Source organism: Canis lupus, chromosome 27 (genome assembly GCF_011100685.1).
Source record: "Canis lupus familiaris isolate Mischka breed German Shepherd chromosome 27, alternate assembly UU_Cfam_GSD_1.0, whole genome shotgun sequence".
Lineage (NCBI taxonomy): Eukaryota > Metazoa > Chordata > Mammalia > Carnivora > Canidae > Canis > Canis lupus.
Window position 1 is genome coordinate 3,170,643 of NC_049248.1, and position 25,794 is coordinate 3,196,436.

General features: G+C 34.9%; 1 protein-coding gene across 13 annotated transcripts in view; it reads right to left on the bottom strand.

The window, feature by feature from the left end:
* Positions 1–25,794, bottom strand: part of WNK1 (WNK lysine deficient protein kinase 1) — a 149,803-nt gene that overhangs the window by 42,645 nt on the left and 81,364 nt on the right. For 11 of the 13 annotated variants that reach the window (XM_038576351.1, XM_038576344.1, XM_038576343.1 and 8 more), the window contains exons 5-8: positions 8,104–8,192; positions 5,884–6,103; positions 3,702–4,035; positions 2,628–2,815 (exon numbers count right to left, since the gene is read on the bottom strand). In XM_038576351.1, the coding sequence (XP_038432279.1) occupies positions 2,628–2,815; positions 3,702–4,035; positions 5,884–6,103; positions 8,104–8,192 (831 nt within the window). Of the gene's footprint in view, positions 1–2,627; positions 2,816–3,701; positions 4,036–5,883; positions 6,104–8,103; positions 8,193–13,127; positions 13,505–25,794 lie in introns of those variants that run through there. The other 2 variants (XM_038576352.1, XM_038576350.1) reach the window with 1 other exon arrangement.

The window sequence follows — 25,794 nt, forward strand, 5'->3', positions numbered from 1 at the left end:
GGGAACGCAAACTGACATGCTACGGCCACGACGAGGCTAAACAGAAAACAAACACACACATGAAAACACAGTACTGTGAACACAAAATAACCAAATGTACAATGAAAACAGGGCATAGCTGACATAAAGTATTCCATCCTCCCCCAATCCCACAAATTCAATTTTTTTGAGGATAGGTATAATTCCACAAAACAAATCTGGTAGATCATAACTATTCTCTCTATACCATTGGTCAAGTACAGGTTTTTTATAAACTATGAAAATGATCAATTCTCTTCCTAAATATCCTAAAATAACATTAATTGTTATTAATGTATGAATAAGAATGGCCGACTGAGGTAGTATAATAGGGAAAACAATGAACACTGGCTTGCAGTTTTCTGCAAACTTATTAAGATTAAACAAGAATGAATTCTATTAGTTTAATGTACATTATAAGGTGTAGATTTTAAGACTCAATTAGTTTGCAGGAATTCTGGAAACCTCAAAAAAGGTTTCTCAATTCTATTTTAGAAGGCATCAGACTAAAAAAAGTTTGTTGGCTCAGAGTATTTTATTTATTACACTTCCTATCTTTATAAAGGGTAGAAAGTCATTTTCTAGTAGGAAAAGCATTAGATTTGTAGAGTTAATTCATGATATAGACACATTCTGCAGTTTTACTAAAGTAGTCAATGGAAAAACATCTTAAATGTGAATCTCTAAAGAGTAACTAACAATTTTCCAACATATCAGAGATTCAACCTAAGTTTATAAAGTTTGAGGTGTCTTAACATGAAAATTTTAATATAGCTAGAAAGCAGTACACCTAATACTGTAGTAAGGTTGTCTTGAGCAAGTTCGTTACTTACTTTTAGGTATTGTGAACTGTGTTGCTAATTATATTTCCTTTTCCAAAATTGGCTGCAGAGAATGCACTGAGCCAAATTTGTGGCCTACCAGTAGCAAGTACAAGATCATCATACTTAGTTCATTCCTAGTTCTATTTTTCTCCACCCTTGTTTCTTTTTTACCCTAATTTTTTTATTCCATATTGATACATTGTTGTAAGCCATAATAAATTCTTTCTGTGGTAAGAAAGAAACAGAATCATAAAATTTAAAAAAATCCTCAATATTTAGTAACCCTTCATGCTACCTCTACAGAATACTGTCATTAAAAGGCAAGACCGTCAGTAACAGTCTACTTTTAGAGCATCAACCAATACAGCTATGTTTGCGGCTCAAATATTTAAAATCTTCATAAATGATCATTCTGTTTCCTTCTCTCAGTAGAGACACCTAATGTTCATTACCCTGTGATGCAGGAAGCCAAGATATTAAAAATAGTTTTAAAAAATCTAGTTATTATGATCCACAAAAAAATCAATGTAAACAATAGAAATGAACATAAATGCTGACAAAAAATATATATCAGAACAAAGAAACATCTACATAGTCTTTATAAATTCTTCTACCTTACTTAATGATTTTAAAGGTCAGAAAAGTAGACTGTTAAAACAGTGTATTAGTAGTTTATGTTACTGTGGCCATTCATCTTGAGACCTAGCCACTGCAGGACTGATGAATGGACTCTGAAACAATACAAACATCTTTTATTCCAAGTTGTAGGATAAAAGAACAGAGCAAGCAGAAGTATTTTCTTAAAGAGAGAAAGATTTTCATTTAATGCAGAGCAGAAGTTCCATAAAATTCAGATTTAAAAGCTTTCTGCGAAAGAGAAAATATGTCTAAAGATCTCACTAAACAAGTGCTATACAGTGTCCAGTTGTTCTCCAATTCTTCCCTGAGGCAGATGATATCCTTTATTTACCTCTGAAGACTTCACGCAGGGCCAAAAAAAGAAATGAGGTATTACCTGATGATCTATTTAAACATTTTATCTATGAGAAGAGTGGCTAATATAAAACAGGGGCTGTGTCTGTATGTCTATATAAATGCATAAAATATTTCAGGAAATAATCTCCATAAATTGATTCTGAAAATAAATCTGTAATTAAACAATACCAAATAAAGAGAAAAAGCAATGAACATATACTGGGGAAGGAATTTGTGTCCAACACAGACTTTAAGGCAGGAACACGCATAGCAACTGATGGTTAACTAAACACAAGCGCTAAATTAAATGGTCATACAAATAAAGGATTCCTTCACTCTGAAGTATTAACATGCAGCATTCTATAATTGTTTGAACATCTTACCTGTGTTTTATACAGTAAGAAATCTTACAAGAAATGCTCAGTAATACTTTTAGTAAGAAAGCTTTTGAAAACTCTCCTTGTGCCCATCCCCAAATCATTCCTATGTCCAACTTATGCTGCTTTGAACAGTTTCAACTCTAAAATGCTAAAGAGAGCATTATCTTTAATAAATGCAGATTAGTCTAAGTCTTGTACATAGTTTCTTCACATACAAAGTTCAGCTAATTCTCACATGTTAATGTTATGTCCTAACCTGCCTGAACTACTCTCATTGTACTCTGTAAGAAACCTACTCCCTTCAGAAATACACCATTTACGTTTTCTACTTCAGATTCATGCTATTGTTTGGATAGTAGAAAGAATGTGAATTTAACATGTATCTATCGGCTTTTATTATAGGCTTACACTCTCTTATGCAGTTACTTACCACACTTGAGGGTGGATAGACCCCATGGGGCTGAGATTGTGCCTGGACAACAGAAGCTGTATGCCCTGGGAGTGTGCCAGTAGAATGTGCCTGTTCATGCTGGGACCCATATGAAACTGTCTGTTGGCTGCTCACTCGAGATTCTGTGAAGACAGAAGATCCTTGACCACTGTCAACAGTCCCGTCAGCTGAAGAAGAAATACATTGTGAAAAAACAGAGAAAAATCACAAAAAGGAGGTTTATATTTTCCCATCACAAACCCAGACTTTCTTTTTCTTTGGGGTTAGATCTTCTTTGCAAAGATCTGACCTAAATAAAAAATAAATACTAGTTTTTAATAAGTAGGGGTCTATGCTTAAAAACATGAAGGATCCATATGGGAAAAAAGTTTTGATGTCTTAAAAAAAAACAACTTCATAGCTATCATAGAATCTTATTATCTGAAGAATAAGGAAAATAAAATGGAATGCTGTTAGCTGTAAGTTTGACACACCTTTCAAAGTCTTAACTTTGGGGACCAGTGCATTTTTTGTGTTAAGCAGGTAGTTTAATCAAAAACTAGTAACCTCATTAGTTTCTACTTTATATGTTATTGAGCTTTGCTAAAAAAGCTGAACCTGGCTAATGGGTTCAGTTACAAATAGCTAAGATAAACTTGTTCATTTTTCATTATTAGTTACATTTCATTTTATTTATTTTTTGTAGATGTAAGTTTTAAAAAAGTTTTAATTTAAATTCCAGTTAACATACAGTGTAGTATTAGTTTCATAATTATATTTTATTTTAAAGAATTGTGAAAGTAGAAATCTACAAATTGGAATTTTCAAGATGTTGGAACCTGTAAAATTATTTTACACTCTAATCACATTTTCTTATCTTTTTAGTCTATTAGTGATAGATGGAGGTGATAATCATTTGACACATGGGAAAAGGTAGGGTGGTAATCATTTCAAATTTCTTATATGATTGATTTATGATTCAAACCAAGAGGCCAGTGCAAAATGATGAACAAGAAGTTGAAAAGTCAATTAGGGGTATCCTTAGCATACCTGTGCACATCACAAAATACTTACATAATACAGATATACTAGTTTGTTGGTACTGTAGCTGTTGATGTTGATCTGCCTCAGGTTCTTCAGGTTCTACTTGCGTAGAAACTGAAGCTGAAGTGGTAGAAGCAGTAGGCACGCCAGTGCTGACAGAAGGGATCTGCTTGACTCCTGCCTGGGAAGTACTTGATTGTTGTTCTACCTGCTGTTTGAGACTGCCCTCTTCCTGCTTTCTTTTTTCTTGCTCCTCTCGAACCAACTGCCGCTGTTCTCGTTTTCTCTTAATTAATGATACTCTATCTTTGATGGCTTTTGCCATGGTCTTGTGATCACCTTCACAGACGTACCCAGACTCTACCTACAAGATACAAGAGTGCATTAGGAAGCAGAAGAAAACAAACAGAAAACAAAAAAGGCACCTTTAGGGGAAAAAAAATAAGAAAGGGGAAAGAGAAAGACCTCTCCAAGGACTGGCCTTAACCAAACTGTGAAATTACTTGTCTGCATCATGCATTTCTCCATTTTTTTTGTAGATACTCATGGGGTGGGTGCCATCATCTCTGTAGAAACTCTTAGGGTAGGTGTACCTTCACTTCTTACAACAACAAAACAATGGGGAACCTAAAACCAAAGTTGTTTTTTTTTTAATTTTTCTTACAGATTTTATTTATTCATGAGACATAGAGAGAAAGGGGGTGAGGGGCAGGGACACAGGCAGAGGGAGAAGCAGGCTCCATGCAGGGAGCCCAACGTGGGACTCGATCCCGGGTCTCCAGGATCATGCCCTGGACTGAAGGTGGCGCTACACTGCTGAGCCACCTGGGCTGCCCCCCAAAGTTTTTAAACCAAGTAAGGCTCTTCTACTCTAGTCAATCTATTTTCCCCTTACATGTAACTATTAATGTTAACTTGTGTTGTTTTTACTTCTTTTCCCTAGGCAATAACTTAACCAGATAAAACAATTTTGATAAATACATGAAAGTTAAAAATACACACACACACAGACACAAATCTCTAAAGGTATAAAAAACTAACAATTAAAATAAGTATCTCTTTCATACCTGACCCCTTCTCAGAAGCAACTTCTATCAAATGGTTCTGATAAATTCTGGTAGAGAGTCTATGAGTATCTCTGCATATTAACAGTTTAGACACTATGGCGAGCCTAAAATTGGTAGTGCTTCCTTTCTGAAAAATGACCTTTTAGACATACTTCAAAAGATGATTCACCAAAGGCTGCCTACTAATAATTGATCTTAAAAATTCCCTCAAAGTAAAAACAATTCATGATATATTTATAGGGTTTATCCAGATGACTGATCAGATGTTATCAGTATTTAGAAAATATAACTTGTCATTCTAACTCAGTAGGTTTATATAAATTAGGAGTCATTCAACCTCACAAATGTTCGCATTACTTCAGAATGCATTCTAGATCTACTCATCCATCCATCTATCCATCCTAATATATCTTCTATGTATCTTTTCCTCAAATAAAAAGAACTTTGGGGGCCACCAATCAACACAATTTTATATCTATGAGATCTTCCACCCACAATGCTTCAGAAACTTTTTTGCTCAACATTACTGTTTACTTATTTTATTTTTAAAAAATATTTATTTATTTATTTATCTATTCGTGAGAGACAGAGAGTGAGGCAGAGACATAGGCAGAGGGAGAAGCAAGCTCCATGCAGGGAGCCTGATGTGGGACTTGCTGCCAGGTCTCCAGGATCACGCCCTGGGTGTGCGCTAAGCTGCTGAGCCACCCAGGCATCCCAACATTAATGTTTATAAATCTACATCAATTTTTAAATAGTGGATCAACACTAATTTACTATTTCTTTAAAAAATTTTTTAAATTTAAATTCAATTTAATTAACATATTAGTTAATAATTAACATTATTAGTTTCAGAGGAAGAATTTAGAGATTCATCAATCACATATAACACCTACTGCTCGTTCCATCAAGTGTTCTCCCTAACAGTTAAGAGTCTCTTATTGTTTTAGAGATTTTGTTTCCTACAGTTAAGAGTCTCTTATGGTTTATCTCCCTCTGTTTCCATCTTATTTTTCCTTCCCTTCCCCTGTGTACAACAGTTTTGTTTCTTAAATTTCACATATGAATGAAATCATATGATATTTGTCTTTCCTGACTGACTTATTTAGCTTAGCATAATACCCTCTAGTTCCATCCACATTTACCATTTCTTGAGCAACATCTTCCGGCACATCTCTTTCCAAGTCAAAGGAAAACTCAATAGCTTCATTGTCTTTGTATTTTCCCTTTAATTTCTTAATATCTTCAATACGTAGCCATAACTTAATGGCTATCTTTTCTCCATCATCTTCTTCTGCTAATTCTACCCGTACCCCTGTTTCCTCCTGGAAGAAGGCATGGTTCAAAAGGTCTTTGATAGAATACCTTCCAAAGAGAGAGAAATGAAACAAAAAACCAAACAAAATGTCATTAGATTGAAAATATAATTTTCATGTGCGGCTGATTATTGTTATGCTTGGAATAATATAGGCAGACTATATTGAAAAAAAGGAAACTTTATAACTCATTACTACATGAGTTCCATGTGAATAGTCATTATAGTTTTACTCTGAAATTATACAACATCAGAACAATTTCATTTATAAATAAGAGCTGAAAGCTAATACTTTTTAATCTAAGTGATCTAATCTCTTATTGGTTAACAAATAGCAAGTAATACACAAAATATCATAGCTTCAAAATACATACATAACTTATGCAGAATTTATAGTTAGCAAATATTCCTCTTATTTATGATCCCCTCTGATCTTTGACCAACATCCAATGAGGTATTTTCTGATTACTAGGAAATAGAGGCTTAGAGAAAGTGAAAATCTTGCTCACAGTTATAAACCTCAACTGGTTGAATCAAAATTTGAAACTAGGTTTTGTGATTTCTAGTTCTTTACCTTCTACTACAACTTTGTTTACTGATATAAATTCTCTCAATTCCTTGGTCAACAATTTGTGTACTAGGTAAGAAGTCTGATTATGGAATAATCTTCTTTAGATAAATGGTTTCAAAGAACCAGTAATCTAGTAAACTGCACCATCCAGAAAAGAAACAGAGTAATATGTTCTAAGACTGGAAACAAATATTCCTTTGTTTATAGTAAAAACAAAGAAACAAATAAACAAAAAATTCTTAAATTAAGGACTCTCCTTTCCAAATGTATATAAAATTAGAAACCCAAACTAAAGTTCTACTAAACAGCCTTACAGATCATGATGTTAAGCTCTTCCAAATAACAATGTTATGAAAAGAATATGAGACTGGCAAAGTGAAGATCCTGAATTCTTTAATTTGGCTGATATACTTGATCACTCACATTTTTTAGGAACTGGATTACACTCAACTTACAATTTATATTTATACTGGCTGGTCTACTTTTTCTTTCTTGGAGGGTGAGGGTAGATTATTTTTAAAAAGCAGACACTGGATCTTTGCCATGCCTAACGGGTGATGAATCAGCTATGACAGATCAGATACTTGCCACTCCTCTGAGAAGAGTCCTGTTAGTACAAATGACTAAGCCAAAATCTCCTCCTAAGCTTTGGGCAAAGTTGTCTCTTTTTACTGAAAGGCATTTTGATGTTTGTTCTTCAATTCTGGCATAATGAAAGCAAATTAAGATGTGTAGAGTTGAGCTGATTTTAAAGAGCCAAGATTTTATTTCACCTTTTAGAATTCAATTGGTAAAAAAGTAAGGAACAAATCTGCTGGTTAGAGAGAAACTGAACCCTACTGGTTTCATAAGTCATGTGGACGCTACAAGTAATTAATTCTTACTGAATGTAGCAGCTATGTTTAAGGTGGTTCTGGTTTATGTAAACTCTACCATACCACATTTTAATAAAATTCAGTGTATCAAATCTCAACACTGCCTTAAATGGACAGAACTCTACTTTTTTTAAAAAAAAAAGATTTAAAAAAATTTTTATATTATTTTTTAAGTAATCTCTACATCCAACATGGGGCTTAAATTCACCATCCCGAGATCAAGAGTAGCATGCTCTACTGACCGAGCCAACCAGGCAGCCCCAGAACTTTTTTTTTTTTTTTTTGAAGATTTTATTTATTTATTCATGAGACAGAGAGAGAGAAAGAGAGAGAGGCAGGCCGAGACACAGGCAGAGGAAGAAGCAGGTTCCACACAGGGAGCCCAATGTGGGACTTGATCCCGGAACCTCGGGATCATGCCCTGAGTCAAAGGCAGATGCTCAACAACTAGCCATCCAGGCTTCCCTAGAACTCTACTTTTAAAGATATTATGTAAGTAGAGAAATTAATCACAAGTATTAAGTAGTTTGGATTGAGTACTGTATTCAGAGCACATCATATTTTAGGTTTTTAAGCAACACCTAAATCAAAAGTGGAAACTTACCTTTCATCTTTGTTTTGCCTTATGCATCCTTCAATAATTTCCTTCACTTCAGGAATTGCTACTTTGTCAAAACTGGCTGGCTTTACTCCCTGAGAAACATAAAAATAGCAAAGGAAACACATTAATAAAGGCAGGTTCTTTGAACTTTGATTTTGAATTGCCTCTTAAGGTTCTATTAGATTGCCTTCTCACCATCCTGGCTTTTTTCTGATTTGCCTGAAGGAGCTGGTCCATTGCAGGGTCAGAATTGGGTAGTGGCAATTTAGCTCCCACAAGAAAACAACAAGGAACAGTCAGACAGTGGGATCACTTACTTCCATGGCCTCTATATGTAGCTAAGGAAAAATTTAAGCTGTTGTCAATATCTTCTGCTGTTTCAGGTAAAGGAAATTACTGGCTCAAGAGAAGGGCCAAATGTTCTAACTGGTTAGAAGATCTTTTGTGCAGCCTTGTTCCCTAACACATTAATCAACACAGTATTTAACCATTTTAAACAGTGAATCCATGAATGGGCATGAATTCACATGCTTAATTTGGCAGGTATTCTATTACCATAGTACTCTTTAACAAACTCAACAGAGGAGGTAAGGATTTGGGTTGGTTTGGCATGATAACAGAAGAACAAATTGTCTTGTACATATGAAACATAAAATGAAAAGTGATAAACCAGGCCCATATAAAAGACAAGGTTTCTAATTAATTTCAGAAGAAAATTCAATACCACTATTTTAGGTAATACTATACAGTATCCTAGTAGCATTTTAGAACCTTCGTAACATGTAAATTTTTTGCAAACAAAAATTTCAGCCATGTGTGGAAAATATACGTAAGATGTAACAAAATACCCCTGCTGAAAGGTGGAGAAAACCATTTCATTTTCTCTTCCCATCGTGTCTAAGTAACCACATGGATTGATGCATCTGCACTGATACACTGTCCAAGTGGCAGTGTTAAGTCTATAAACACATAAAACGCAGAGAACGGGAAATAAGGGAAAGGGACTAGAAAAGTCAGAATATAGCATATAAATTTTAATCACCTATTGTCTCAGTGACAAGACAGATTAAAAGAGAATTAGTGATCATTTGATAAATCACAGAAATGCATGTAACCTCTCAGAGATTGAAATGAAATGCATCCAATGGTTAGCACTTTGTCTTTAAATACTGGAGTTGTGATTGGGTAAGTCTCATCAATTACTCAACTGTGTTATTCAAAACTCCTGATTTAGAGGATTCTACCTCTCCCTCTAGGGATAACCTTCCACACCAAGGAACTGTAAGTAGGGCTGACCCTAAAGTTAAATCCATGCATTTATGCCCCAACATATCTCAGCACTACCTGGGTCTTTTACCACAATCTAGGACACTGATACATATATAAGAGACTTGTGAAATATTTATGTCCAAATATAACATGTATTATGTATATTTAAATGAAATATATAACTTTCTCTTTTAGCATTTGACAAAATTTTGACGGTAGAATGAGTAAAGTGGGCAGATGGATGATGGGATCTTTCTGTAGTGCTTTCACCACCTCAAACAGCAACTGGAAGAGATGTATATAAACAACATGACCCAACCATTAGATTTTCTTATAAATAAAAACTGCAACACATATTCTAAATGATAATATAGAAAACATAAAAGGTTGCTTAACTGATTTTAATAACATGACATAAAGCCCCTACAATTGATAGAATCCTATACAAAATATAGGTGAATACTGTCTTCTTTTAAAAATATAAAATAGGACGTGAAAATAGGCAAGTTTCCATTAAATAAATGAAGAAAATTAAATCAATCAATCAATCCATGCATTTAAAAGGTTAGTTTCTAAATACTGACTAAAAGTTTGTATTTTCCTCAATTTTCTTATTTTTCAAAAACAGCTTAGCTTTCCCAACTGGTCTTTGTCTTCATATAATAATTCTAATGAGAACAAGAAAATAATGTTGCTGAAGCAAAAAGCTGCTTTACTTCAGCAAGCTGGTTGGGTATTTCAGACTAAGGCTTAAGAAAATAGGAACTGTTTTAAGAAAAAAAAAAAAATGATGACATACCCTAAAAGTTCTCTGATAGTGGAAACACGGAGATTTTGTTTTATGTTTGTTTTTAATGTTGTGTAACAAACATGTATAACTGTATAAAAGCAAATTTTAAAGATGCTATTTATAAACAATGTAGAGAACAATCTAAAATATATTAAGTTTGTAGAACATTCACTATTAGCAGAAAATTATCTAAAAGAATGTTCTTTGGTAAAACTGGACACTAAATACATATTTGGCCTTTGCATGTAAAGACAATCCAAATATTACAGGAAACTGGATAAAGAGAATATAGAATATGATTAGGAGAAATGCTTCTTCATCTATAAACATGTATTTTAGGGAAATGTAGTTTCACCTGCTGTCAGTAAAACTACATATTAATAAGACACACATACACTGATTATATTAAAAGACTCTTCTATTCCAATTTAGCACAGACATCTTGGAAAGATGATTTCAGATTCCTTGTCTATCAAGTAGGGATAGTATCTGTCCAACTTCACGGCAGCTAGAATCAGATGTATTATCCAGACTGAAAGCTCTTTGAATTACTAAGTTTGCTTTTGAATTCAGAGGCAATCACTGAAGATAATAAAGCTTAGGTCTAAAAGGAAGCAAAGAATTCTCTTGAAAAATAATCACCACAATCTATAGTGAACCTACTTTCATTCTTGGTTGTCTTTATTTTTTTTTAAATTTTTATTTATTTATGATAGTCACACACACAGAGAGAGAGAGAGAGAGAGAGAGAGAGAGAGAGGCAGAGACACAGGCAGAGGGAGAAGCAGGCTCCATGCACCGGGAGCCTGATGTGGGATTCGATCCCGGGTCCCCAGGATTGCGTCCTCGGCCAAAGGGAGGCGCTAAACTGCTGCACCACCCAGGGATCCCTCTTGGTTGTCTTTAAATAATACTCTTGTTAATCCTACCCATGCAAACATACACACACACACACACACACACACACACACTACTTTACAAATAGGAATTCCTATTTACAAATAGAAATACTAGTTGAACAAATGAGCTATGTAAGGTTATAACAGCAAAACCAGCAACTGTGAGTCATAAACGCCTAGAATCTACTAGGTTAAGCTGCTTTCTCAACCTATTTAAGATTCAAATAGAGAAGACTCCATACCAATGCTATCTAACATTCTGACACCACTACCAACTTAAAAAAATGTATTGCAGGTACCAAGGGAGCCAATAAAACTGAGATATACCTTACTAGTCCAGTAGCTGATATTAAAAGATTAATGCAGTTTATGGCTACCCACTTAGATAATGAAAAAGGTAGAAGAAATTTCAGCTACCAGTCAGCTACTATCAAGCCAGCCAGGATTATCAAAACACCTAGCAGAAGTATTCTGAATCATTTTGAGAAGAATATATGGGGTTGTATACTGAAAATGATCCCCAAAATGTAAAAATGAGCATGAAACTTCACCCCCGAAAGTGACCTTACAAAAAAGTCATCTGGGACAGACATATCATAGAAAGCTGCTTAAAATAAACAAGTACAGGTTTTGATACTTTCATCATACTTACAGGTTTAAGAAATGAAAGAACTCAATATATTTTAAAATATTTTTGGTAACTGTTGACTTTTTAAATTAAAAAAAAAAAAAAGATCCAGATTATTCTAAAACATGGTTTTAAGCACCAGACAGAACAAAGTACTGATGAGAAAATATTTGACAAGATTTCATTTTCATCTTTTTCCCTTTCATATACTTCAACAAAGATAATCAACTTTAAAATCCTCTTAATGTAACCCCTTACTTCCTGATTTAACTTCACTAAGTACTACTCTAGTCCAGTTTCAACCAGTAAAGGCAAAGTTCTGCTCACTTCTTCTGAATGAGGGTTAAAAACCCAAAACAGAAGAGTACTAAGGTAGACAAATTGGGCTAATACATTACACATAAGAAAAATCTGGTTAGAGACACTCCCTCTTATTCCATTTTTCTACAGCCAGCAACCCACTGGCTCTAGAAATATTCTTGCTTAACTTTTGTAATTCACAGGATCCCTCTTTAGGCAAATAGTGCTATGTTATGTTTTTTTGACATGGGAGAGTAGCATGTTTCCCTCCATTAAACAAAAGTACTTCTTGAATATTTAATGTATATATCCATTTACTTCTGGGTTTATACAAAATTATATGTTCTCTTATTTTTTTTCTAAGATTTTATTTATTTATTCATGAGAGACACACACAGAGAGAAAGGCAGAGACACAGGCAGAGGGAGAAGCAGGCTCCCTGTAAGGAGCCAGATGTGGGACTAGATCCCGGATCCCGGGATCATGCCCTGAGCTGAAGGCAGATGCTCAACCACTGAGCCACCTAGGCGTCCCTATATGTTCTCTTAAAACAAAAACAAAGACTACTTTTGTGCAATTTTAGAGTACAAAAAACAAAACAAAAAAACCCAAAGACAAACAAAAAAAACCAACAATTGTGACTCCCCCCAAAGTTACATTAAGAGTTGATATGCTTATAAAATGTTGATTTGAACCAAGAAAAATGAAAAACACATACATGCATTTTATAGACTCAGTTTTCCTTTGAATTCTATTTACTTATAGCTTGCCAACTAGCCTGCTTGAAAAATGATTCATAATATAGTATTTTCTGGTTCAATATTCTAGCTCTTAAAACTGTCAGTACTTGCTTCTTGCTTATTAAAAGCTCAGGTTTCAAATGTGTTAGGGTAACATTTATCTATACTTTCATAAAAGTAAAACTCTTCCTATCTATCTATCATCTATCTATTTTTTCTTCCTAACAATTTAGAATTGAGAAAAGCCTCCTTCCCCCTCTACAAAATGTAGTGGAAGTTAACTAAACCACAAAACTTCAAGTGTTTTAAAAGCCATTCTAAAATAAATAATTTCACATTGCTACATATATTACCAAATGGCTACAATACACCTTTTGTATATATCAGAAATTCTTACCCACCTCATTTACACAATCCTTTTGAGGGCAGCAGCAGCAATGAGAATTTATGATGACAAACACTGAGCAGAAGTCTTTCTTTGTAAAATCCATCACAAAAGACAAAACAAACTTGTTACAGTTAGAGGAAAAGGGAGGAAATTGATAAAAATGGAAATTAACAGTAAATTAGCCTACAGCATAAGCAAGGCAGACATCAAAGTCAGACTGAAGCATAGTTTCTTGTTTAACACTAGCCATGCTTCTCCAACTTTCAGACATGAGTGCTCTGCTCAGCCAATTATCTACTTATTCTCGATCAGCCCTTTAAACAATTCTACATGCTGAAAAGCAGGGACACTGTTCTGCTACTGCTCCTCCTGCTTTTCCTCTAAAAGCAACAGAGCCCAAGGCAAGCAAAAGGAGATTTTTACTTGCTCAAAGCTCCACCCATTATATCCACAGGATCTGCCTCCTTGACATCAAAACCCACACTAGAAATCTATTTATCTAAACACACTCCCTCACCCCTAATCATGTTGGAACTATGCTTTTAAAAGAAAAGGGGATTAAGCTCAACAACCAAAATGTAAACTCTGAATATGAAGCCAAAAGAAACACTGTTCAGGGAAATCACAATACCAGAGTTGGGTTCTCCAGTTGACTTCTCATATACCAAGTCTATGTGTCACCTGAGCCATATCCCTTAAACTCACTTGAAAACTATAGATAATAGTTTATCTAAATTATGTGATTGAAATATTTACCTAACTTAAAAAGAGGTGATATTAAAGCCTTACTACTCTCTCATGACATTAAAAATAAACAAACAGCTGTGACTTAGTACACAGAATCGTTAAGAATTTACTCTTCTCCCTTCCCTTCTATTAAAAGCCTCAATATGCATTTATAACTAAAGATATTTGCATTTGACAAGATCATCTCATGAACCCAAATAAATACTACTTTGACTTTAGTGATTAAGGAAAGGTTTTTCTTCATGGCATTAACAAAGATGGCAGAAAAAGCACTGTTCAATGCACTGTCGTAATAGGTAACCCAAGTCTATCCCTTTTAATTTGGTAAGCTGGAATCCCCATCAAGGAAGCAGGTATTTAGTCTTTACTCAATTAACAGTAACATACGATAAGAGCTTAGAAGCTAGGGAATGGTAGGAATACTTCTCTAAAGGCTAAAAATGACTATTAATTCTAACAACCTATCTCAAAGTAACTGCCGTTGATCTTGGACTCAACACAATTCATCACTACTAAGTAAGTAGTCTAGAATGTCAGGTATTGGTCAGAAATACAGTAATGTGTGCAGCATTACCTTAAACTTAAATGTCTGAGTAAGCCTGCTTAGGACTATGCTTAACCAAATGAAAATAAGAGTTAGAAAACAGGTGATTTGTTGCCTGGCTTTTAAAATTCTGCTAGGCAACACACAAAACTACAGTGAGATCACTTTTTTTTTTTGGATAAAGGTATAATGTAGGCACTAATATCTAAATCTATAAAGACCAGTCTTTTCTATATATCAAGATAAGAATTTTCAACATATACAATAAAAATACCATTCACATATGGACAAAAGTTTACATACCTAAGCTCTAATTCCTCTTAGAGTCAGTGCTTTTCTCTACATTTCCTCATTTCTTTCAATGCTATCATCTCTATTTCCATGATTCAGAGTAGAAAACTAGTCACTCTTATATGATACTTCTCCCAAAATAGTTAAGTACTATTATTCTCTATGAGCTCTTTAAACAAAGATAAATGTTTAAAGCAACGGTAAACACTTCTGCTACTAGTATTCCGACTGTTCCTGCAACAAAGATCTCTGGACAGGCAAAACGAGATTTTTACTAATTTTTTTGTTCCCTCTCAAAATCATTGCTTCTTTTGTATAACTGTAACCATCAAAGTCCAAATTATCAACACCTCATCTCCATTTAAAAAAATTTTGGGGGGGAAGATTTTTATTTATTCATGAGAGACAGAGAGAGAGAGAAGCAGACACATATGTAGAGGGAGAAACACGCTCCCTTTGGGCCTGGAGAGCCTGCTCTCTCCAAAGGGAGCCTGATGCAGGACTTGATCCCACAAACCCGGGATCTAGTCATTATCATTATTAGATAACTGCCAAATACACTGTACTATCTTCAGCACCTAGAATAAAACAGCCTGTTTTTGTGGGTAAGGGCCTGTTGGTAAGGGCCTCATCAACATAAAGCAAAATATAGAAACGAGATTCCACAATGTCTAGTTCAATGTTACTTCTAGTCTGTGTGTTATAGTCCTTTTAATTTCCTTAATCTGATGTTTTTGAAAAATCCTCAAAATCTAATTTCCACCGTTTTCTCTACTCTTATCTCCCCAATAAGTCCAATGAAATTGGTTATTTGTTGACCAAATACTTAGTGCACATTTTCACTGACAAGAATAATTTCTACTCTCCTTTTTAGCCACTGAGTTTCACATTTTTTTCAAGATATACCATGAATATATATATATAATATATATATAATACATATATATATAATACATATATAATGAGAAGGCAGCAACTACAAAGCATCTATATATCAATCTTTTGGCACAGAAGTTATTTGTAAGATACCAGGAAACTCATTATTGCTATAATATACTTAAATATAGAAACCATTATTTATATACCACAAGTTTTTATTCTATAGTCTAATGCTTTATGAATTATAGATCAACATTCAGTGAGTATAAAAAAACAAAACTCAGTCTTGAGAAATTCTGAAAAAAGGATTTCACAATTGTTCTTTAGTACCTAAAACATTAAGAATGATACCCAGAACTGTCTGGTTTAAGATTAACAGTCTGATTAAGAACCTTTAATATTAACCAAATCACAGAATAATGGAATGCCTCTGAAAATCATGCAAAATGTTACCAAGATATAGCCCATGATACACAAAGTTTTCTTTTACAGGTAGAATCCAAATTTATTGGATGAGAACAGGAACAAAACTTATAAAGCAATAATTTTCAGCTAATTCCAGTGTGTTTAGGTCTCTGGGATAGTACAAAAAATCCTAGCTGCTAAAGAAAAAAATACAAAGTTTTCCTCAATTTTTCAAACACTAATCAGGAATTAGCCTTATTTCTGTAAAAAAAAAAAAAAAAAAAGTGAACTGTAATCTGTTATATAAAAAAACTAAAAGGAATTTCACCCTAACTGCTTTAATTCTGTTTTTCCCAGACAGAATGTTCAAACCTTGCAATCCAATAGCTAATGGAATCAGTGACAAAGTCAAATTACACAAACAAAGTAATTAAAAATCCCCATTATTTCTAACTTGGTTGTTATGAGGCTGGATTCAGCCAGATTCTTATTGGTATGAACCATTAGTTTACAGGAATTTGAACATACCTTATGATCCCACTGGAAAACAAACCTCTTCAAACTCCCTACCAAATCCAGTAGCTCTATCAAAAGAAATTAGTTTACCTCATGATTCTCCAAGGCTCATTACTCTCTGGATACACGAAAGCTTGTGTGTGGCTCCAACCTCAAGCATACTATCCTTCAAATAAAAATTGATGCCATTGCTTCCTATAGTTTCTATCCTTTTAAGACCAGACAAAAAATTGTGCTAAGGACATTACTACTGTTATTTGGATTCTCTCATTACCAATGGCAGATTTTCAAGATAACTGAAGTTTTTTCTCCTTTAAACAGCAATCATGAACCCTCTACACTGGGCTCAAACCTGTAATACCAGTCTTACACTATCCTTGTACCATAATTTTATTTTAAATTCGGACTTTTTTTCTCTTGAGGTCTTAAAAAAAAGTTAAAAAACCAAAAAAGGCAAAGAAAAAATTTTAAGGTTTGTATTAATATCATGTTAGAGATGCTTGATTTCTGACACCACCATCACCACCACTATTATTTATTTATTTACTTACTTACTTATTTATTTATTTAATGATAGTCACAGAGAGAGAGAGAGAGAGAGAGAGAGAGAGAGAGAGAGGCAGAAACATAGGCAGAGGGAGAAGCAGGCTCCATGCACTGGGAGCCTGATGTGGGATTCGATCCTGGGTCTCCAGGATCGCGCCCTGGGCCAAAGGCAGGCGCCAAACCGCTGCGCCACCCAGGGATCCCCACCACCACTATTATTATTATCAATACTATTTCTCCTGCATGTCCTTAGGACAAAATGCTTAACCTTTGATTCCATTTTCATTTCATTTATCTGTGAAATGAAGATATTATCTACTTACCAGGACAAAAATAAGAGAGTATATGTAAAGCACTTTCAAAGGTTATTGGCAAGAAGGATTACATTATATAAATGTTAGCTCCTTTACTCTAAAACTTGACTTTTAATAACTGCAAATTACCAGACACCACTGGATAAAGAATGGAACAAGAGACAACGTATTTCACTATTAAGCATGTCATAATGATGTTAACAGTAACAACAGCAATACCTACTAAGTAGTGAATGATAACTGCATGTCAGACACTTGGCTGTGTTCTACATGCATTTCTCCTTTATTCTTCATAAACCGGTTAGGTTCAGATAAGTTAAATAACTTGCCCAAGGTATCCTGGCTAGGAAATGACTAAGCAGACCCAACCCAACTCCAGAGTTCCTCCAGAGGCAACATAAAATTGAGTTTCACTCCCTAAGTTCTGTATTCATTTCACAAAAACTGAGTGCCTATGACTTGTCAGTCTCTAAACTCTAGGAATACAGCAAAGAGTAAGTCAAATAAAACCCCCAGCCCACAGAATTTGCATTCTAATTGGGGCTTCAGATGAATACTGGAAAGCTGCGATAAAAGCCATGAAGAAAAATAAAACCATAAAGGAATAGAAGTGTGTGCACACTAAAAAATATTTTAGAGGGTAAGCATGGAAAGACCCTCTGAGCAAGTAACATTTCAAGTACAGACCTGAATAAACTGCATTATGGAACAATGACATATAGCAATTTATTCTCAGTGCAGTGTAGAATGTAATTGTTAAACCAGTTTACATCTACCTCCTCCACATTAACACATTCACAGATATGTTTAAATACCCTTAGGCTACAGATTGACACTGTAATTGACAGTTATAAATACAGTATTGTATTTTGATATAAGCATGGGATCTGGGATCAGATAATAACAGAAATAACAGAATGCACTGTTACCTTCTAGATATGTAATTTTGGCCTGCTTTCCTGGGCTTCAGACCTTTATTTACAAAATGTTGATTAAGAGCAGCATTTACCCACTTCCCACCCCAAGTTGTTGGAAAAATTAAATTATGTAACATATGCAAAGTGTTTAATGCAATGTCTGGCACAAAAGATTGTATATTAATATTTACATTGCTATCACTCACTATTTGTATGACAGTGCACCACTGCAGGGTCAGACATGTAGTAGTGAATTAATCTACAGAGGAAAAAAGAAACCTTTCCTTGAGGGGCTCAGTTCTAATGGGGGGGACAATAGTTAATATGAATATAATAATTATTATATTAATAAAACAGAGGTAGAGTATGATGAGAACATAGAAGAGGGAATGATACTGGCATGGCTTTCTTCCAAGAATCCTAAAATATTTCTGGTAGAGAGTACCAAGAGGCTGAAGCTACTAATGATTACTTCATATAAAATTTGCCTCACCCCTTCTGTGACAGGAGGTCAATAAAGTTCTCAACTTAAACACACTTTTTCATGAATACGGTCTTTGACCCTCTGAAGGAGATCAAAATCCCCCACTTCTTTAGGTCTATAAAATCCATCTGCTTCAGTGCAATTACTACTTCAATGTTTATTGATTACTGACAGAATGATATACATAGTAGATCTGGGATGGAAACCAGAAATACGGGAGTGGTAAGGACACTGGCTGGGCAATGTCAAACTCCATCCCCTGGAAGTTACATTTAGCATCCAGATACCATAGCTCTGAATTGTGCTTATGAACACCTGTGCTTTATATTGACTTATTTTAGGAGTCTGTTAGCAGGATATGTCCTAAGGTATTAGAAAAGCCTGAAAGTAGTTATTTTGGGGGTTTGAGAGTACTTAAAATTTTTTAATATAAATGTAAGCTAATACTAATTATTCTTTCACTTTATTCCTTTTCAGGTTACAAAAGATTTCACAGGACTGTTCTGCTTGAAAATGGTGGGTTCTCAATGAGAAAGGACTCATGAATTAGGAATTGTCCTGAAAGGGCACCTGAGTGGCTCAGGTGGTTAAGTGTCTGCCTTTGGCTTAGGTCACGATCCCAGGTCCCGGGGACCAAGCCACATCAGGATTCCTACTCAGTGGGGAGTCTGCTTCTCCCTCTCCTCCCTGCTCATGCTCTCTTGTTCTCTCTCTCTCCTATAATAAAATAAATTAAAAAAAATTTTAAAGGAATTGTCCTAAAACATCTGAGGTATTAACAAGTGAAATCATGATTTGGTTTTCCCTATGAAATCTCAGAGAATAATGTCAGAGTCATCAGAGGGTAAAAATTATGGTGAAATGCTTCAATATAGACCTAGCCTCACAATAGAAAGAGTTACTTATAAAATAGTTGTTTAGACATTACAGCTATGAGGGGCACCTAGTTGGCACAGTCAGTTAGGCATCCAACTCTTGGTTTGGGCTCAGGTTGTGATCTCATAGCCCTGGGATGAGCCCTGCATCGGGCTCCACACTCAGTGCAGAGTCTATTTGAAATTCTCTCTTTCTTCTGCCCCTCCTGCTTGTGCTCTTTCTCTCAAATAAATAATTAAATCTTAAAAAAAAAATCACAAATACGAAATTTTTAGGAACAATGGAAATGTATATAGATGACTTTCTTGAATGCACTTCTTATCCTGGAGTTTTGACTCTAACTGGTAAAGTCATTGTTTCCAGCTCTATTTGTACCAAGTGGTTTTACTCCCCCTATAAAATGTATTGCTTTTATATGGGTATCAGTTCCTACTTACTACAATTCATTTTCATTTTAGGATAATTTTGTTAATATTTCAGAGGTTGCCTTAAGTTTCATTCCTCTTTTGCAAGGTAAATTCAACCTCCCAAATTTACATAATGTCTAACTGACTATATTTGGGATTCCTTTAATTAAAAGTCATTTATTCTTCAAAATATTACTAAGTGCCTAGAATGTGCTATGCTATCAACACAATATGTATAAACAAAGACTTGATAAATCAGGCTACAGGACAATATCTTTTAAGACACTATGTATTTCATTCTTTGTGTTCTCAGTCCCTCTCCACAAGGGAAGCTGGCTATAGGTTCAAACAGTTTAACAAGAGGAGGAAGAAATACAATTTGTTGAACGTAATAAATGTGGTATATCAACACAACGGAATATTATTCAGTTATAAAAAAGAATGAAATGCTTATACATGCTACAACATGGATAAACCCTAAGAACATTATGCTAAGTCAAAGCATAACACAAAAGGTATAATGGAAAACAAAGTATAATGCAAAAGGTCATATATCACATGATTCCATTTGTATGAAATGTCCACCACAACAGGCAAATCAAATCCAGACACATAAAGTAGATTAGTAGTTGCCAGGGGCTCTGTGGAAAGGGAAATGGAGAGTGAATGCCAATAGGTATGGGATTTCTTTTTGGGGGTGATGGAAAGGTTCAGTATGAATATATTTTTAAAAAACTGAATTGTATACCTTAAATTATTTAAATGATGAATTTTATGGTATGTGAATTTTACCTTAAAGACTGGTGAAAAACTGGGGCACCTTGGTGGCTAATTAAATGTCTGCCTTCATCTCACATCATGATCCCAAGGTCCTGGGTTGAGCCCACATTGGGTTCCCTGCTCAGTGGGAAGCCTGCTTCTCCCTCTCCCTCTGCCTGCTACTCCCCCTGCTTGTGTGCTCTAACAACAACAACAACAACAACAACAACAACAACAACAACAACACGTTTTAAAAAAAGGAACAAAAAACAGTGAAAAAGTGAAAACAGGTAGATACTATACTAAGAATATGGAAAAGTGACTGGCCTTTCTTGGTTCTATTAAATTAACATGAAAAACTTCTCTCATTTAAGAGGATTTTGAGCTTGAATCTGCATTTGCAAATAAAGATATATCTATTAGTGTAGTGTCTCAAATTGTCTTTTATTAAATATTGAAGTAATTTGTTTTTTTATTTTTATAAAATAATTGCTTATATAAATTTTTATCTGATCTTATGGTGGTTCTTAATAGTCTGAAGCCAAAGAACTCTGAAACACTGGTTTTAGCTCTAAGCTTCTAGTGAACTTCTGAATTAACAGTGTTTGAGCAACTTTTGAATCAACAGTGTTTAGCTATGTTTTTCCCCTACTCAGCCTACGAGTCAATATTTTTCATCATTTAATCATATTTGCTGGGTTAAATAAAGAACAAGGATAAAATTTAGTATTGGTCACCTATATAATTTGCATTTAAGAAAACTAGTACTAGGGTACCTGGGTGGTTCAGTGGTTGAGCATCTATCTGCCTTTGGGCTCAAGTCGTGGTCCTAGTATCCTGGGATCGAGTCCCAAATTGGGCTCCCCACGGAGAGCCTGCCTCTCCCTCTGCCTGTGTGTGTCTCTGCCTCTATGTCTTTCATGAATAAATAACTAAAATCTTAAAAAAAAAAAAAAAACTGGTACTACCATATAATTTATAACTTGAGTTCTCTAAGTAGCAGTTATTTTTATACTTCATTTTATATATAGAAACCTAAAATTCCGGGCAGCCCGACTGGCTTGACGGTTTAGTGCCGCCTTTGGCTCAGGGTGTGATCCTGGAGACCCTGGATTGAGTCCCACATTGGGCTCCCTGCATAGAGCCTGCTTCTCCCTCTGCCTGTGTCTCTGCCTCTCTCTCTCTCTCTCTCTCTCTCTCTCTCTCTCTCTTTGTGGGTCTCTCATGAATAAATAAAAAAATCTTTAAAAAAAGGAAAGAGGGATCCCTGGGTGGCGCAGCGGTTTGGCGCCTGCCTTTGGCCCAGGGCGCGATCCTGGAGACCTGGGATCGAATCCCACATCGGGCTCCTGGTGCATGGAGCCTGCGCTTCTCCCTCTGCCTGTGTCTCTGCCTCTCTCTCTCTCTGTAACTATCATAAATAAATAAAAAAATTAAAAAAAAAAAAAAAAAGGAAAGAAACCTAAAATTTCATGATCCCTTGAGACATTTAAACACCAACTTGGATTTAGAGAAATAAGAATGTGAATTAGCAAGATTAATCAGACTAATAGAGACAACACAGTTGAGTGTCTCCAACAGCAGCGCCATTGTCTGCTGGTACGTAACAAAATTTCCCCATCTCAAAATAGAAATATTAACTAATAATACTAACAAAGGAAACTGGTATGACTGAGAGAGAGCAGAGAATGCTCAAATATATGGCTATAGCTATTTGATGTGTATATTGCATCTATCTAGTCTGTTTGATATTAAAAAAACATTCAGCACTGCTTTCAAGTAAATAAAGGATACTGGTTCATAAACCCTTTAAAATCCAGAATGATCACCTCAAGCAGTAATACTGGGTTTCAGATGTTATTTCTTAGGCCAGTACCAGTATTAAGTATGGCCACTGAAAAAAACTGTTATATATTAAAACCTCTTATGTTTTCATCATAGAATTAAAGTAATAGTTCTACTTTTGACAGAAAAGTGCCCACAAATTTTCAGAGCTAAAAATTTAACTTGCATGCACTGAGATTCTCAGGTCTACTGTAAGTGCAGAGGCAAACAGAATTCCAACAGAGGAACATTTTATCACTACTTTTACAGATGAGTAATTACTTACACAGAACTCTTCAGTGGAGAATTTTTTTTAAAGAAGTTCTGGTGACCTGTGTTTAGAATAGCAGTCTAAAGCTATTTCTGTTAAAAGCCCAAATAGTACATATTTTAAGCTTTTGGGACAACATAGTCTTCCAGTTATTCACTCTGCCACTGTAATACGTGAATACAAAGATAATACAGAAACAAATCAGCGTGGCTGTGATTTATTACTTTATTTATGGACACTGAAAGGTTCACATGACATGACATATTTTTCTTCTTTTTCCCCAATCACTTAAAATGTAATAACTGTTCTTAGTCCTTTACCACAATCTGACTGGTGTCTTTATAAGAGAAGACACAGATGAGAGAAGACCATCATGTGAGACAGAGAATGAAGTGCTGCAGGTGCAAGCTATGGAATGCTAAGGATTGCTAGCAAACCATCAGAAGGTAAGAGGCAATGGAAAGTTCTCCCCTCCATGTGTTAGAGAGAACATGACCTTGCTAAAATCTTGATTTGGGACTTCTGGCCTCAGAATTGTGAGACAATAAATTTCTGCTGGTTTAAATCACCCAGTTTGTGGTTCTTTGTTACAACAGCCCCTGAAAACTACGCTCAAATACTTGGACCAATGATGGTTTCCTGTGTCTCTCTATACACCAAATCTTAACTTTTCCTTGAAAGTTAGGTTAAAAAAATGTAATCAATATGAGTGCACATGGTGAGTTAACTTTACTGTAATAGGATATGATAGAATAAATGATTAAATTCACATATTTGGATTCAAACAAGGATCTGAACCTATCAAAACAACTGGGTAGTTCAGATTTGTTTTAATTCAATATTTTAATTTGTCAACCATTCTATCATTTCTAGCAAAATCAGGAGAGTTAATGAAACAAAATAAAATCCAAGACAACTTTTTAAAAAATGGCAAATTACCCTTAAGTAAAAAAAATAAAAGTAATTCAAAATTAAAAGTAAATAAAGTTTTACTTATTCCTGTAGTTAACTTTTAAAAATAAACTCTTACTGGTTATTTTCCTGAAAATGTTGAGAATTACATGTTAATCTTCTCACATACACAAACTGTATAAATTACAATGGGAGTGGACCTGACATATCAGGAGACAGGTCTCTTTTTTCTCACCAGAAAATTCCCAGAAGCCAACCACACAGAGTCTTTTGTTTTTTTTTTTTTCAACTTTATCCCTAAATTCTATTCATTAAACCAAAAGTCATTTTGTTTTTCAATTCTTTCTTTACAAGAATTCTTTCTTACAAGCATACACCCACACTGCCAAGTCTTATGTTTGCTTGATTGTTTTAAAAGATTTTATTTATTCATGAAAGACACGGAGAGAAAGGCAAAGACACAGATGGAGGGAGAAGCAGGCTCCTCTCTGAGAGCCCGACGTGGGATTCATCGCTGGACCACGCCCTGAGCCCAAAGCAGACACCCAACCACTGAGGCACCTAGGTGTCCCAAGTCTTAAGTTCTTTTAATAACTATGTTTGCAGATTAAATTAGCTTGTATATAGGGATCCCTGGGTGGTGCAGCGGTTTGACGCCTGCCTTTGGCCCAGGGCGCGATCCTGGAGACCGGGGATCGAATCCCACGTAGGGCTCCCGGTGCATGGAGCCTGCTTCTCCCTCTGCCTATGTCTCTGCCTCTCTCTCTGTGTGACTATCATAGATAAATAAATAAAAAAAATTAAAAAAAAATAAATTAGCTTGTATATAGAAAATCCTAAGGAATCTACTAAAGAACTATTAAAACTAATAAATTCAGTAAGTTTGTGAGTCAAAATCAATATGTAAAAACCAGTGGTATTTGTAATCAACAATCAAAAATTGAAATAAACTCAATTCCATGTATAATAGAATCTCTCCCAAAAATATATTACTTAGAATAAACTTAATTAAAGAAGTACAAGACTTATACTCTGAAAACTATAAAACACGACTGAAGTAAATTACAGATCTAAATAAATGGAAAAACATTCCATGTTCATGAACTAGAAGATTCAGTATGGTTAAGATGGCAAGTCTCCAAACTGATCTATGGATTCAATGCCATATGTATCAAGATTCCAGCTGAACTGTAAAAATTGACAAGCGGAATCTAAAATTTATATAGAGTTGCAAAGGACCAAGAAGAGTCAAAACTTGAAGAATAATTAGAAGGACTCACACTTCCCAATTCAAAACTTACTACAAAACAATGGTAATCAAGACATATAGATCCACGGAACAGAACTGAGAGTCCAGGAATAAACTCATGTGCCTATGCTCAACTGATGATCAGCAAGGGGGAAATCTTTCAATCGAGAAGTAATGGTCTTTTCAATAAATGGTGCTGGGACAGCTGGATAGTTGTCACAAGCAAAAGAATCAAGTTAAAACCCTTACCTCACACCACATATAAAAATTATCTCAAAATAAATCAAAGATCTAATTACAAGAACTAAAACAAAACTCCTGAAAGAAAACACACCTGATCTGAGGTTTGGAAATAGATTTATTGATATTACCAAAAGCATGAGAAAAACAAGATAAACTATGTAAACTTGGACTCATCAAAATGAAAAACTTTTGTGTTAAAGGGCAATAATAATATATCGACACTCTTAAGAAAAGACAACTCGGGTGTTTGGGGTATCTGAGTCAATTAAGCATCCAACTCTTGATTTTGGCTCAGGTCATGATCTTGGGGTTGAGAGATTAAGCCCTGTGTTGGGCTCCGCACTTAGTGTGTGGAGTCTACTTGAAATTCTCTGATTCTCTCTTCCTCTCTCTCAAATAAATAAATCTTTAAAAAAAAAAAAAAAAAAGGACAACTGACAGAATGGGAGAAAATAATTCAGAACCATCTATCTCATAAAGGATTTCTATCTAGAAT